General features: G+C 39.5%; 1 protein-coding gene across 2 annotated transcripts in view; it reads left to right on the forward strand.

Annotated features, from left to right (window-relative positions):
- LOC306872698 (tripeptidyl-peptidase 2-like) overlaps positions 1 to 16,930 on the forward strand; it is a 43,388-nt gene that overhangs the window by 16,620 nt on the left and 9,838 nt on the right. For both annotated transcript variants that reach the window (XM_079421449.1, XM_079421450.1), the window contains exons 12-22: positions 10 to 181; positions 1,424 to 1,581; positions 1,666 to 1,742; positions 4,327 to 4,433; positions 6,599 to 6,753; positions 7,507 to 7,623; positions 8,222 to 8,322; positions 8,636 to 8,732; positions 8,817 to 8,954; positions 15,480 to 15,724; positions 16,752 to 16,830. In XM_079421449.1, the coding sequence (XP_079277575.1) occupies positions 10 to 181; positions 1,424 to 1,581; positions 1,666 to 1,742; positions 4,327 to 4,433; positions 6,599 to 6,753; positions 7,507 to 7,623; positions 8,222 to 8,322; positions 8,636 to 8,732; positions 8,817 to 8,954; positions 15,480 to 15,724; positions 16,752 to 16,830 (1,446 nt within the window). The remainder of the gene's footprint in view (positions 1 to 9; positions 182 to 1,423; positions 1,582 to 1,665; positions 1,743 to 4,326; positions 4,434 to 6,598; positions 6,754 to 7,506; positions 7,624 to 8,221; positions 8,323 to 8,635; positions 8,733 to 8,816; positions 8,955 to 15,479; positions 15,725 to 16,751; positions 16,831 to 16,930) is intronic.

A 16,930-nucleotide genomic window follows, 5' to 3' on the forward strand; every position in this document is an offset into this window, starting at 1 on the left:
GATGCGCAGGTGGAGCGGGCATTCGACTACCTCATGCAGCATGCATCGCTGCCCACCAGCAGCATCGGCTTCACTGTGACTGTGGGATCGCAGCGAGGCATCTACCTCAGAGACCCGACCCACGTCACCGGCCCGTCCGATCACGGGGTCGGCATCGAACCTGTGTTTCCAGAGAACACGGGTACATGCTACGCTTCATAGTGGAGCTGAATGCAGTGGAGAATATGTTCACAGATCTTTCACAGTTTGAACTTAATTAGGTTAATGCCAGAACAAGCATGAAGATATCACAGTTCATTATTGACCTATTTAACCTGGACTGATTTTGAACAAGCAGCTCTGATTCTGGGGTTATTATCGTTATTGACAAAAAAAAAAACATTGTTATAAAATAACCATGAACTGAGATAAAATATGAAACACTTTATATTAGCTAGATGCCGAGGTGATTACTTTTAAGATGAAGTGCTAAAATATCTAAATAAACTAAAAAGTAAAATTTAAAAAAATATGTAGACATATATTAAAAAAAAATTAAATGGCAAAAACGAACAACAAAATTACTAAAACTTTAAATGAAATTACAATTAAAACAGAAAAATCTGAATATTGGCAAAGACTATGATAGTGTTGATCTGTTATTAAAATAGCAATGACGCACGCATATGAGAGACTTGACTCCATTTATTTTGATAGAGTTTGATGTTAACGTTGCAAACTAATGATGCAATACTCAAATAATCATCAGAATATACAATATACACCAGTATTGAGTACAATAATCAGTTTTTGATTAGATTGAACTCTATGGTTTAAAGGTTTGAGGTCTGTGTTTTTTATGTTTCTGAAAGAAGACTACTCTGCTCAGCAAGGCTGCATTTATTTGATCAAAAATACAGTACAAATTGTGAAATTATTACAATTTAAAATAGCTGACCATGAACATAATGAACATAATTTATATATTCTAAGGTTTGTGGTAAGAATTTTTCTTGCATGAAACATTTTGAAATATTATTATAATTTAAAATCACTGTTTTCTATGAATATTTCTGTGATCTGCAGCTGTATTTTCAGCATCATTACTCCAGTCTTCAGTGTCACATGATCTTCAGAAATCATAATAATATACTGATTTACTGATCAACAAACTTTTCTGATTATTATCAATGTTGAAAACAGTTGTGCTGCACAATATTTTTGTGGAAACTGTGATACATTTTATTTTTCAGGATTCACAGATGAATAGAAAGTTCAAAAGAACAGCATTTATTTGAAATAGAAATCTTTTGTGTATTAAAAATGACTTTACTCACTTTTCATCAGTTTAATGCATCCTGGATGAATAAAAATACACATTTCTTTCAAAACAAACCATTTTTACCCATGTGTGATGGATTGTGGGGTGTTTTTTTTTCTCCAGAGAACTCAGCCCGTATCTCGCTGCAGCTGCATCTGGCTCTCGTCTGCAACGCTACATGGGTTCACTGTCCGTCGCACCTGGAGCTCATGAATCAGTGCAGACACGTCAACGTCCGCATCGACCCGCAGGGCCTGCGAGAGGGGCTGCACTACACCGAGGCACGTCCACAGATCCAATCCACGCTCTCACACTCTTTGATCATCCTGAGCTGCAATAATGATAAAAGTGTGTGTGTTTTCCAGGTGTGTGGATACGACACGTCGGCTCTCAGCGCCGGTCCTCTCTTCAGAGTGCCTATAACGGTTATAATCCCTGCGAGGTACGTCCCACTGCTCTGTTCCGTTTGTATCTGGGCTGGGTGGTATGTCGAGTTTATACTATATATCGATAGTTTTTTTAATTTTTATAAGCGATATGATATGAGGCAATGCTGTTTATATTAGGGGTGTAACGATACATGTATTCGTACTGAACCGTCACGGTACGGACATCTCGGTTCGGTGCATGAGGCTTTACAACAAAAACAGGCAATTCACCCTCAATCCAGAAGGGTGTGCCCGCAGTAATGCAACGCTGTTTGATAACCGCCACCGCTAGACAGTGACCGTGTGCTGATTCTGAACGCGTCTCTCACTGACAAGGGAGTATACTTTAAAGGCTTGCGCACTCAACTGTTTGCGAAATGGAGCTTTGTTCTCGTGTATCCTACTTCTCTCATTCGGCACAAATCCAAATATTCCATAATATTTTAATATTTGCGATGTATCTGAATGAAAATCTATGATTTATTATGTAAATTATAGGTTTTGTACTTCAGTCGCGTTCCAACGGTGACACAGAGGCGGGCGCACTGATGTTTGGTTCACTGTATTTTATTTTGATGAAGTACCAACTGTGCTGTCAAGTTAGCAATGCTGGAACTGATATGTTGTGTGTGTGTGTGTGTGTGTGTGTGTGTGTGTGTGTGTGTGATTACTTCTAACTGTTTCCTTATACCAGCAGAATCAACTTAAAACACTCCGTCATTCATTGTCTTATTAATAATGCATCACTATAAAAGGTCTTTTATTTGTGTACACTCACAATGAAAACCAAACATTGTGCTTCTGTAAAATAAAGAAAACCAATAGGATGTCGCTTTCTGCCGTTTGAGTTTCCTTTCTGTGAACAAATTAAGCCTGTCACAAAAATGAACTGAAACTCGCATATATAGGCTACATTACGTGTCACAGTTTTCCCCTTGTTTATCTGTTAACTAAATTAAATATATTACTTTACTTTACTTTACTTTTAGTCATTTAGCAGACGCTTTTATCCAAAGTGACTTACAAATAAGAAAACGTAAACTCTGTAATACTACACACATTTAAGAAAATAAAGAAATTAAATAAAATTGACAAATGCATACAACAACATTTCAATATTGAACATTTAAATGAAAAAAAAAAAGCTAAAAACAACACAAAATATTAAAACAAAAGGTATGAGTATAATAATGCTTCTAACATAAGACTAAGCCAAACACCAAAAAACAACTACATGTGTATGTACAGCCACACACATATACATACATATAAAAATAAATTCTACATATTTCATTTCCATATAGTATGAAGTACTAAAATAACAAATTCAATAAAACTCAAACTGAATAAACAACCTATACAGACATCAACACTGAGCCAAGCACACGTTTTAAAACAACAACGACTTACACAGCAAGAAATGGTTATAAAAACTGAAACAGAAGTGAAAAGTAGGAAAGAGGAGAAATAAAAAGCGATACTTATATCCTTTGCTGGTGTCCCTGTCCGGTTGAGTCGATGGTCTTTACACTCTTCGATCGTCACACGAGGAGGGCTTTACACGACCGCTGCCGCAGTATAATAACCTATTTTATACCCATCTAACAAATCACTATTTGAATTCAGCTGAACCCACTTTCCTATTAATCACTAAAAATGGCCAAGCAAGTGCACTGACAAGATACACGATACAGTATGAGACCAAATATTAGAGTATTTATTCCTTGTGTGTATATATGTACTGCAGATGTTGGCTACTACATAATTTAATGTCTGTTCAAAACAACTGAAAAGAAACCTAGCATAGTAGATTTGTTGTTGTTTTTTTCTTGTTGTACCGAAATCGTATTGAGCCGTGACCCCAGAGCCGAGGTACATACCGAACCGTGACATCAGTGTACCGTTACACCCCTAGTTTATATCGATATACAGTAGTTTGATACGAGTGCATCTGATAAATATCTAGCGGAGGACACAGACTGAGCTGCTGTGGAGAAAGTGCATGATACAGTTTGTTCTAAACATGTGACAAGCTTTATATGAAGGGCTTTAAAAACTGCGCGCACCAAACAAACGAAGCGCAAATATACTTTTTCCTTAAATATTTGTAGTTGGACAATTAATGTGACATATGTATAATTTTAAACCTACAAGTCTATTTTTATGATAGCACTAACTGTAAAGTGACTGTAATGGGGTAATCAAAATAGCCTAACACAACTCTGTGCTTATTTCATTTTTAGTTTAGTGAATTTAACTTCCGCTTTAAAAGCCTTATTTGTGTTTTTAGATTGCAATGTTACAAGGTTAGAATGAAATGTGATTTTTAACCCTTTTTTGCACATAATATAAAGGCTTACATGGTTACATTCACTTCATTTGTTGTTCATAATGTATGGTTTTGTTGGACAGCATTGGGCAGTAAGTGAAATGTATATATTAAATACAGATTTTTTTTTAATGCAAAAACAAAAACTAAATACTGAGATGTATACTGTATGTTGCAAATCGGCCAAAAAATACCGAGATACAAATTTTTGCCCATGTTGCCCTGATCTGTGTTTCTGCTCGCCTGTGACATGTGTTTGTGTCTTATAGAGTAGCTGACAGTCGCAGTCAGGAGATCACGTTCACAGACGTCCACTTCAGACCAGGACAGATCCGACGGCATTTCATTACCGTCCCTCATGGAGCATCATGGGCAGGTAATCCGAGCGAGAACGAATGATGCATCACTGCAGTCTAGGGATGTAACGATATCAAAATCTCACGGTACAATTATACCTCGATATGAAGTGGAGAGGACAGTAGTTATTGCCATATTTAAAAAGACAAATGAAGACTTGGAAAAAAAAGAAAATAATTTTGTACATTTTTAAAGTTAAATTATTCTATCTAATGCACTTTGAGAGTTCAAAATTAAGAGCTGCAACCCATGTGCTTAACTAAGAAAACTTAAGTCAGAAAAAAGTCAGTGAATTGAATTCTTCCTGAACTTTAAAGGGGACTCGACACTCTTTTTATTTGTGATATACTGTCTCAGTCTACATCAGGGGCGGCGTTAGGGGTGGGCTAAGGGGGCTGGAGCCCCGAATGTTTTCAGTAAAGCCCCGAATGTTTTTATTACTATGCCATCAATGAGTTTCCATGCCCAATAAAGTAATTTATATTAGAATTTAAATAAATAAATAAATATCTCTCGACTCTCACGTCTACAGTGTCTGTCAATTTACGCGTTGTCATTCACACCCGACAAAAACCGCCCAATGAGTCTAGTGCTTCTGACTGACATGTAAACTGGCCAACCATCGATGAGCACCTGTACGATCCAGCCAATCAAATTAGATCTTTTGGAGCCAGGCGGTTTGTTGGCGTGTAGTATTTTACTAGATCAAGTTATTTGAAAAATAAAATGGATATTTCAAAATTCTTCAAAAAAAGGAAAACACCCCCAGCCAACACTTGAACGCCAAGATACAACAGCTTCAGGTATCTGTAACTTTTAATCATAGTATTATATTTCTTATTCGGTTTTAAATTGTGTCTGATTTAACGTTACATTTTGAACATCTAACAGTTAACGGTTGCGCAGCACAGTCTTTAGGACACACACACACACACTCACACACACACACACACACACACACACACACACACAGAGCGGTTATAATGTTGGGTTAGCATGGTCTGTGGCAGACTTTTCGTGTCAGGGCAACAATTCAATAAACAAGATAATAAAAAAAGACATATTTCGCTAAGGAAATGGTTCCAAACAAAGCATGTTGTTGTGCTCTGCAGCAACACACAGCGGTGTTTACAGAATAAATTTGCGTGAGTAAATGATTCACTGACCCATTCATTAAAACAGTTGCTTACTTTTTTTTCTGAATGAATCATCTGTTTCGAACGAATCGATTGATTACTGACTGACTGACTCACTCATTAAGGCAGTGGCTTGCCGCCACCTAGTGGCAAAGTACCATTCTAATGTTTTTTATCATTTCATATTTCTGTATTCCAAATTTTATATTTGATACATTCGCCTCATAAGATTATTTATGCACTTTGTAAGTGCTGTGTAAGTGCTCCTTCAAAAATATAAGTGTATAGAGCCCTGCGTTTATAATTATAATTGGATGAAAATTAGTCATCCTTAACATTTTTGGTGTTTTGGATTCACTACAGCTGGAGAACAATTAAATACAAAATAGGTTATAGGCTCTACTGGATGATTTTTTATTTTTATTTTACTGAGTAACATTCATCATTTTCCCATATAGTGTATAGATTTTTAGGCATTCTATTATCTCAAACAGCCTGAAAAATAGTGCATTTAGCTGACGTAAATGGGAAAAAAATCTCCCTGGGGGAGCATGCCCCCGGACCCCCCTAGGTTTGGGCTAAGCCCCGAATGTTTACATCGTCTGGCTCCGCCCCTGGTCTACATTATTCACACTGGTGTTTTAGGAAGACAAACTAATTAGAATAGAATAATAATAACAACAGTGACAGTAATAGCCATATATTGTTAAACAACTGCACTGTAAAATAAATGAAAATGAATATTTCATAGGTATTATTTTTGCTTTACACTACAGTAGGGAAATTACAATACTACTTTCCTAATTTCTACACTTGCATTTAAACCGCTAGCTGTCAGTAATTCATTCTGCACTTTAAGCTTTTATTTTGACAGAAACGGCAGTAGAGCTTTTATTTTGAAGGAAAACTCCAGCTTCAGTGAAAACAGGCTTATAAAAACACATCTCGCTACAAATCTAGTGAAATACGATATTGATAATACCGTTACATCCCTACTGCAGTCTCACCCAAACATAGATCTGTGATCTAATTATTCTGTTTCTTTCAGAGATCTCATTAACGTCTCACTCTGGAGACGTGTCGTCAAAGTTCGTCCTGCATGCGGTTCATCTGGTGAAGCAGCGAGCGTATCGAGCCAATGAGTTTTATAAGTTCTCATCTCTGCTGGAGAAGGGCTCGCTCACGGAGGCTTTTCCTGTGCTGGTACACAATACACAAACTATCACACAGTGGAGGCCAAAATGATCAGAACACGAGTATCTTCAGCAGCTAAAAACGGCTTTTAAGACAGTTATTTGTATCTTTTGCTGTAGTGTGTCAGTAGGAAACACTCATTTAGCCATTAATTGTAATAATCCAGTGAGATGTTTGAGATCATCATCAGTCTGTCTGGAATGACATGAAGAAACAGAACAAACTGAGACTAAATCCAGAAGAACTGTGTCTCTGCTTCAAGAAACCTCCTGCAAAGCTACAGTGCTGTTAAAAGCTTTAGGCACTTGTCTAAAAATGCTGTAAAATGAGGATGCTGTCAAAAATAGATTTTCTTTATCAATTAATTTTATTAACTAAATGAAATCAACATTTGTTGTGAGCATGCTTTGTGTTTAAAGCAGCTTTTGTCCTCGGTGCACTTGAGCAGAGTTTCTCAGGAGCTTTGCAGGAGGTTTCTTGAAGCAGAGACACAGTTCTTCTGGATTTAGTCTCAGTTTGTTCTGTTTCTTCATGTCATTCCAGACAGACTGATGATGATCAGATCAGATCTCAAAAATCTCACTGGATTATTACAATTAATGGCTAAATGAATGTTTCCTACTGACAAACCATTTTTAGCTGCTGGAGATACTAGTGTTCTGATCATTTTGGCCACTGCTGCAAATATTTTATACATGTTGTTTAATTCTAGTGTTTCTGTGTCTATCGGGTCACATGTTCATCTGCGTGTGTCTTTCTCAGCCAGGACGGACTCTGGAGCTCTGTGTTGCTCGCTGGTGGGCGAGTCTCGGGGATGTCACTATTGATTATGTAATTTCCTTCCATGGGCTGGTGACATCACCTTCTCCTATTCATATCGTGAGTATCTTTAGGATTTAATAGCAGAAGCAGAAATAAATTAATACTTTTATTCATCAAGGATGCATTAAATTAATTAAAAGTGAGAGTAAAGACATTTATAATGTAACAAACAATTTCTGTTTCAAATAAATGCTTTAAATCTATCAGTGAATCCTGAAAAATAAAATGCATCACAGTTAATATTGTGCAGAACAACTGTGTTCAACATTGATAATAATCAGAAATGTTTGTTGAGCAATAAATCAGTATATTATTATGATTTCTGAAGATCATGTGACACTGAAGACTGGAGTAATGATGCTGGAAATACAGCTGCAGATCACAGAAATAAATTACAGTTTAACACATATTCACATAGAAAACAGCTGTTTTACATTGCAATAATATTTCACAATTTTTACTGTGTTTTTGATCAAATAAATGCAGCCTTGATGAGCAGAAGAGACTTCTTTCAAAAACATTAAAAAAGTCTTAACAAACAAACTTTTAATCAGTATACATGTAAACCTCTTTGCAAAACTCTCTCTGTCATTTAGTTTAATTGTTTTACATCAGATTCATGAATGCCTCTTGTTTCGTGTGTTTCTGTATCTAGCACGCCTCTGAAGGGATTTCTAGTTTTGAGGTTTGTTCTCCACTGAGATATGAAGACGTTTCCCCAACAATCACACTGAAGAACTGGGTTCAGCCTCTCAGGTAAACACACACATCTCACAGATCACCAGTTAAATGGATTGCAAAAAAATGCCCAAAGACTTCCCAAGCACCCTAAAGCCTTTTTAAGCATCATAGCATCCTGATCTAGCGTGCATACTCACGTTTACTGACAGAATGATGTTCAGTGAAGCCCATAAATACAGTTTAAGTGGGGACTGAAGTGTTTTATGGCTCTTTGATCATAAAGGACCTACAGAAGACGAAAAGCTCCCAGAGGAGACAAATGTGTTTAAATACTTTATAAGTGTTCATAAAATATGCATAATTAACTGTGTGTGTTTCTCCTCGACAGGCCTGTAAGTGCTAAAATAAAACCCCTCGGTGCCAGAGATGTGTTACCCAACAACAGACAGCTCTACGAGATCGTCCTCACGTATAATTTCCATCAGGTGGATTATGTTGTTTCCACAGTGTTTCTGTTTTCATGGTTGATTTATTGTTTGTTATTGAAATTATTGGTCTTGTTTTTCCAGCCCAAGAGTGGCGAGGTGACACCCAGCTGTCCGCTGCTGTGTGAGTTATTATACGAGTCTGAGTTTGACAGTCAGCTCTGGCTCCTGTTTGACCAGAATAAGAGGCTCATGGGCTCTGGAGATGCTTATCCACACCAGGTGAGCAGAACACCACTGACCCGCTGCATAACCTTCACATGATCACATGATGATGCAAACCTGCTGAACTGCAGGGTTTTACTAAGACTAATGAAATACTAATACTACATACTAAGAAATGCTAATGCCACATTAAATCTAAAGAAATTTTATAATTAAATATAAATTTAAACCATTCTGTGATAGAGCCGTTTCCAGTTTCAAAAATAACTTTTATTTAACATTTCCAGCATTCAGCACAATTTAAGCTAATTTAAGCTGCACAATTTCACCAAAAATTCTAATTGCAATTCAGAATTTTTATTTATTACAAACTAAGACAGCAAAAATATTAACATTGTACTGGTAGGTCAAATTTTGATATTTAATAATAATAATAAATAACATGCTGTAACCCAGCCAAGGTTGCTTAACCTCTGAGCTTTATGATAGGATTTCAGATTGTGATGTAAATACTAATGCCAAATTAAAAATTATAATCAAACATCATTTATAAAATTAAGCCATTGACCCTTTTTCAATCAAAAAAATAACTTTTGATATTTCTGACACACAACAAAGTGTTAATTTGGGATGGACGATTTTCACAAAAAAAGTCTAATTGCAATTGTTTTGTCATTCTGTGATTGCAATTTGAACAAATTTGTGTTGTTGTTTTTGTTGATATAATAATAAAAATAATATGTTAATGTGAACTGTTACAAATTAAGACAGCAGAATATTGCCATTGATCAAGTCAATGAGTGAGTGGTGAGTCAGTGAGTGAGTGGGTGGTGATGATCTGGTGCTGCTGTCTCCCACTAACAGTAGTGCAATATTTTCTATAAAATATTGCACTACTGTTATTTTGCATAGAATACATTGTTCTATCAATACTTGCACACACTCATCCAGCTGTATTTATTTATTACCACTGTTCTCACGTCTCTGCTGTTCATAATGTGTATATATAATCCCACATTGCTCTGTTCATAATGTACATACAATCCCTACATTGCATTCCTATTTATATTCTGTATATACTCTGCTCAATACTGTATATAGCAATTCCACTGTACATTCTGTAAATCATATCCTCATTTACTCTGCACTTATATGTATATAAAACACTATATTCTTGCACTTCTGGTTAGATGCTAACTGCATTTCATTAGCTCTGTACTTGTACTCTGCATAATGACAATAAAGTTGAATCTAATCTAATCTAATCTAATCTAAAGAGGGTCTACAGCAGCATCTAGACCTCCTGCACAGCTTCTGTCAGTCATGGGCCCTGTCAGTTAACCCCAAAAAGACAAAAATTGTGATTTTCAGAAAAGACCCAGCAACCAAGACCAACATCATAGTTTTAAATTAGACAACATGCTTCTTGAGCACACGCAGAACTACACTTATCTTGGAATAAATATTAACAACACAGGGAATTTTAACAAAGCTGTGAACGACCTGAGAGACAAGGCACGGAGAGCTTTTTACGCTATTAAGAGAAATATCAAAATTGACATCCCAATCAGAATCTGGATAAAAAATAATCAAATCAGTAATAGAACCCATCGCACTCTATGGGTGTGAAATCTGGGGCCGCTCACAAACCAAGAGTTCACTAAATGGGACAAACACCCTGCAGACTGACTCTGCAGACCGAACTATGCAAAGTTTTGCTCCGAGTACAGCGCAAACCCCCAAATAATGCCTGCAGAGCAGAATTAGGATTATACCCACTTATAATCACAATTCAAAAAAGGGCCATTAAATTCCATGCCGACTTAAAAAATAGTGATAAAGAGACGCTCCATCTCAAAGCCCTGAACTACCAAGAGCTGACACCAGAAAGAAACGCCCTCAGCCAATTGGTCTTCGAGCTGACTACACAAACCACAACATGTCTGACTGAGAATAAAAACTTAGCCAGACCAAACCAAATAATTAAAACTATAGTCCCCATCAAGCTGGCATCTAAACTCACAGACCTCGGCCTAAACTCCTCACTCTGTGACTGGATTCAAGACTTCCTCACCGGCAGACCTCAAGTGGTGAAAGTTGGCCAGTTCACCTCAAACCCCATCACCCTGAACGTAGGAGCCCCACAGGGCTGTGTCCTGAGTCCCCTGCTCTACTCTCTCTACATGCATGACTGCGTGTCCTCTCACAGCTACACATCTATTATCAAATTCACTGATGATACTGTGGTTCTGGGCCTCATCTCCAACAACGATGATACTTGGATGAGGTAGAGAGACTCACATCATGGTGCCAGGACAACTGTCTCTCTCTGAATGTGAGCAAAACTAAAGAGCTGATCATGGACTTTAGGAAGAGACCGCAGCAGCCCTACACTCTTCTTATGATCAGTGGGACCCCTGTGGAGAGGGTGAGTAGCTTCAAGTACCTCGATGTAAACATCTCCGAGAACCTGACTTGGACTACACGCATCCAAACACAAGTTAAGAAAGCCAGGCAAAGACTGTACCATCTGCGACAGCTGAGGAAATTCAGGGTCTCACCAGCAATCCTGAAAACTTTCTATTCAGGGACCATAGAAAGTGTATTGACTTAATTTTGAACAGCTCAAATCAGGACTGCAAAGCACTACAGAGAGTTGTGCGTTTAGCTGAGCGCATCTCAGGGTCTGCTCTCCCCTCTCTGCAGGACATCTACCTCAAACGCTGCAAAAATAGAGCTGTCAAAATAATCAAGGACTCAAATCACCCTGGTAACCGTCTATTCACTTTGCTTCCATCTGGTAAGCGCTTCCGTAGCCTGATGGCAAAAACAGAGAGACTTAGGAGGAGCTTCTTCCCCCAGGCCATCAGGCTCCTAAACTCTAACTCTGTGTCATAACATCACATGTAAATATCACCATATCAATAGCTATTCATAATTTTTCTCTACCTCACATTGCTGCTATTTAAATACCCTGGACAACTTTTTGCACATTCCTCTTATTACTATTTAAGTCAACAACATACTGACCTGCACATTTATATTTATATTTATATTTTTTATATTTTATTTTATTTTTTTCTACTTTTCTTTTTCTTAATATCTGTATACTTTATAATTGCACTGTCCTTGGAGCGGACCTGACTTACATTTCACTGCTGGTTATACCCTGTATAATTGTGTATGTGACAAATAAAAATCTTGAATCAAAAGAAGATCGGCTGTGTCCCCACTGCACAGGAAATGAACTGGAAACAGAACTGCACTTCCTGACATCCTGCTCTAAATATGCACAAATTAGGGACACTTTCTATCCCCATTTCACAACTCACCACAAAGACTTCCTTCAGAAACCAAATATGGACAAACTCCCATACCTGTTAGGAGAAAGCCCAGCAAGCTCAAACCTGGCCGCCAGGTATGTGAGGTCCTGTCACGACGAAAGAGCCTCCAGCGGGACAGAAATACCAACACACTATATGCCTTGAGGCACTTCTATAAAAAAAATATAATTTATTTTATTTTATTTTTTATTTTTTTTTGTATAGTGTTATTAAAGCTTTGGCAATGTAAAGATTTCTTTTACCATGCCAATAAAGCTATTTGAATCTTGAGTAGGTGGTGAGTGAGTGAGTGGGTGGTGAGTCAATGAGTGAGTGAGTGAGTGGGTGGTGAGTCAATGAGTGAGTGAGTGAGTGGGTGGTGAGTCAATGAGCGAGTGAGTGGGTGGTGAGTCAATGAGAGAGTGGTGAGTCAATCAGTGGGTGGGGAGTGAGTGAGTGAGTGGGTGGTGAGTCAATGAGTGGGTGGTGAGTCGGTGAGTGAGTGAGTGGGTGGTGAGTCAATGAGTCAGTGAGTGAGTGGGTGGTGAGTCAATGAGTCAGTGAGTGAGTGGGTGGTGAGTCAATGAGTGAGTGAGTGAGTGGGTGGTGAGTCAATGAGCGAGTGAGTGGGTGGTGAGTCAATGAGAGAGTGGTGAGTCAATCAGTGAGTGAGAGAGTGAGTGGTGAGTCAGTGGGTGGGGAGTGAGTGAGTGAGTGAGTGGGTGGTGAGTCAATGAGTGGGTGAGTGAGTGGGTGGGGAGTCAGTGAGTGAGTGAGTGGGTGGTGAGTCAGTGAGTGAGTGAGTGGGTGGTGAGTCAATGAGTGGGTGGTGAGTCAGTGAGTGAGTGAGTGGGTGGTGAGTCAATGAGTGGGTGGTGAGTCAGTGAGTGAGTGGGTTGTGAGTCTATGAGTGGGTGGTGAGTTAATGAGTGAGTGGGTTGTGAGTCTATGAGTGGGTGGTGAGTCAATGAGTGAGTGAGTGGGTGGTGAGTCAATGAGTGAGTGGGTGGTGAGTCAGTGAGTGAGTGAGTGGGTGGTGAGTCAGTGAGTGAGTGAGTGGGTGGTGAGTCAATGAGTGAGTGAGTGGGTGGTGAGTCAATGAGTGAGTGAGTCGATGAACGAGTGGGTGAGTGAGTGTGTGAGTCAATGAGTGAGTGAGTGGGTGAGTCAGTGAGTGAGTGGTGAGCCAGTGCGTGAGTGAGTGGGTGGTGAGTCAGTGAGTGAGTGAGTGGGTGGTGAGTCAATGAGTGAGTGGTGAGTCAGTGAGTGAGTGGGTGGGGAGTAAGTGAGTGAGTGAGTGGGTGGGGTGTCAGTGAGTGAGTGAGTGGGTCTGAACGAGTGGGTGAGTCAGAGTGAGTGGGTGAGTGAGTGAGTCGATGAACGAGTGGGTGGTGAGTCAATGAGTGAGTGGGTGGTGAGTCAATGAGTGAGTGGGTGGTGAGTCAATGAGTCAGTGAGTGAGTGGGTGGTGAGTCAATGAGTCAGTGAGTGAGTGGGTGGTGAGTCAATGAGTGAGTGAGTGAGTGGGTGGTGAGTCAATGAGCGAGTGAGTGGGTGGTGAGTCAATGAGAGAGTGGTGAGTCAATCAGTGAGTGAGAGAGTGAGTGGTGAGTCAGTGGGTGGGGAGTGAGTGAGTGAGTGAGTGGGTGGTGAGTCAATGAGTGGGTGAGTGAGTGGGTGGGGAGTCAGTGAGTGAGTGAGTGGGTGGTGAGTCAGTGAGTGAGTGAGTGGGTGGTGAGTCAATGAGTGGGTGGTGAGTCAGTGAGTGAGTGAGTGGGTGGTGAGTCAATGAGTGGGTGGTGAGTCAGTGAGTGAGTGGGTTGTGAGTCTATGAGTGGGTGGTGAGTTAATGAGTGAGTGGGTTGTGAGTCTATGAGTGGGTGGTGAGTCAATGAGTGAGTGAGTGGGTGGTGAGTCAATGAGTGAGTGGGTGGTGAGTCAGTGAGTGAGTGAGTGGGTGGTGAGTCAGTGAGTGAGTGAGTGGGTGGTGAGTCAATGAGTGAGTGAGTGGGTGGTGAGTCAATGAGTGAGTGAGTCGATGAACGAGTGGGTGAGTGAGTGTGTGAGTCAATGAGTGAGTGAGTGGGTGAGTCAGTGAGTGAGTGGTGAGCCAGTGCGTGAGTGAGTGGGTGGTGAGTCAGTGAGTGAGTGAGTGGGTGGTGAGTCAATGAGTGAGTGGTGAGTCAGTGAGTGAGTGGGTGGGGAGTAAGTGAGTGAGTGAGTGGGTGGGGTGTCAGTGAGTGAGTGAGTGGGTCTGAACGAGTGGGTGAGTCAGAGTGAGTGGGTGAGTGAGTGAGTCGATGAACGAGTGGGTGGTGAGTCAATGAGTGAGTGGGTGGTGAGTCAATGAGTGAGTGGGTGAGTGAGTGGTGAGTCGGTGGGTGAGTCAATGAGTGAGTGGGGGAGTCAATGAGTGGGTGAATCAATGAGCGAGTAAACAAGTAAGTAAATAAGTAAAATATATGATATAATATAATATAATAACCCAGGGTTCCCAAACCTCAGGGATTGATGGGATTTCAGGTTGTAAAAAAAATACTAATGCTAAATTCAACATGAATGTGCTCCTATTATGGGTAATGAAAGGTTCATATTTTGGTTTTGGGAGTCCACAACAACAGGTTGTCATGCATGCAAGGTCAAAAAACACTTACATTTTCTTATAATATGCATTTATTTTTACCTTATTTGCTCAATGACTCCCAAACGATTCGCTCAACGATTCATTTTTCCAAACCCTTCCTTTTGCATGAAGCTAATCGGCGGTGATTGGTGGATTTCATTTAAAGTAGTTTGTGAGCACAGTGCTGCTTTGTGTACAGTGTTACCGGGCAAAGAAGGAATTTTCATTTTCATTCAGACCAACGTGAAAATCGAGTTTCCCCAGGTCTGCGCGTGCAACAAGTGGGCGGCAATATGCTAATGTTTCATGTTGACGTCAACATGAAACGGCTTGGGATTTGTGTTAAAAACGACTCGTTTCAATGATTCAGTCTCAACTCTTTCTTTTGAGAGACAATAACTTTATACATGGTGCAGTTTCAGATTTAAAACTTTGCAGGATGTTTTCATTCACTTATAGCTGTGTTAGACACTGCATGAAAGCTCATTGTCAAAAATCCATGATAAGGGGCAGTTGAAAAAAAACAGAGAATAGAACACTTTCTCATCCTGTTTTAAGTACAATAACAAGCAGGTGTTTTGCGATTGATGAGGTTGGGTTGCAGTATTTATTTGAGCTGTTGTTCGTCTGTGGCAGTATTCTCTGAAGCTGGAGAAGGGCGACTACACGGTGCGTCTGCAGGTGCGTCACGAGCAGCAGAGCGATCTGGAGCGTTTGAAGGACCTGCCGTTCCTCGTGTCTCACCGTCTCTCCAACACGCTCTCGCTGGACATCTACGAGACGCACCGTGCCGCAATGCTTGCCAAGAAAAAGGCCAACTCCATCACACTGAGCCCCGGCGCGTCGCAGCCCTTCTACATCACAGCCCTGCCCGACGACAAGTGAGTGTCCCTACAGCCCAGTGTTGAGGAAAGATACTTTTAAAAGTAATGCATTACTATATCGCGTTACTCCCTAAAAAGTAACTAATTATGTAACGTTTAACTTTTTAGTTACTTTTTATATAAAGTAATGTGTTATGTTACTTTTGAGTTACTTTTTAAATCTTCTTTGTTTTGTAATAGAAAAAGTTCTTTTGCAAATGTAAAATACCCTTTCACAACAAAAGTGAAGTGAATCTGCCTCAGGCTGAAGGAAATGTAAATTCACGTCTGTACAGTAGAGGGCGCAGCTCAAACAAATTGCATGAAGAATATGACGCAGAAGAAGAAAGTTCAACATTTTGCAGCAATATCAAAAATTATACACAAATGCGGAATTTTTGCTTGTTAGTATGGTTGAATTGGATCATCGAAGGTCAGTAGCAAAGACATTGGTTAATAAAATGGGACTAAATACATAAATTATATTTGTCTTAATTATTGTAGGTTTGTATAATATTCTGAGTTTGCATTTGACTGTTTTTATTCATTTTGAGGAATACTGAATCTGTTTTTGTGCGAGTGAGATGAGTCTAGAACATGTTCACACACAACGCTCTGCACTTACTCCTGATTTCTGTCAACATGGCAACACCAGAGCTGTCAGTCAATACATGAAAAACAAAGTAACTGGAGTTACTTATTGGAAAAAGTAACTCAGATATTTCCTTCTAAGACTCATTTATAACTTTAAAACATTTAGTCAGAAACTCAAGTAAATTAGCTTACTTATTTTGTTGTCTAATGTTTTGTTTTCAGAATCGTGGGAGAACTGTGATCTCTATTCTAAACTTCAAATATCCAGAGTCATACCTTAAAAAATAGCTAAATAATATATCGTCCATCTAACTAATACTTTTAGTGCTGTTTCTAATATTAAAATGTAGTTCTGCAAAAACCCTTCTTTTGGTTTGTTCCGCGATCCATGCGTCCAGCCACCGCTGTTGTTAGACGTCAGAAGATGCAGACGTTTATCTTTGTGTTTCAGGATCCCTAAAGGAGCGGGACCCGGCGGATACATCACCGGCTCGCTGGTTCTGCCCAAGAGCGAGTTCGGCAAAAAAGCTGTGAGTCGTCAGTCTCTTCAAACACAGTGTTGATTCAGCTCATCTGTAGATCTGCATGCTGTTTTGCTCCTGCTGCTGTTTAATGTGTTTCTATAGCTCA

This window comes from Barbus barbus, assembly GCF_936440315.1.
Source record: "Barbus barbus genome assembly, chromosome: 7".
Classification (NCBI taxonomy): domain Eukaryota; kingdom Metazoa; phylum Chordata; class Actinopteri; order Cypriniformes; family Cyprinidae; genus Barbus; species Barbus barbus.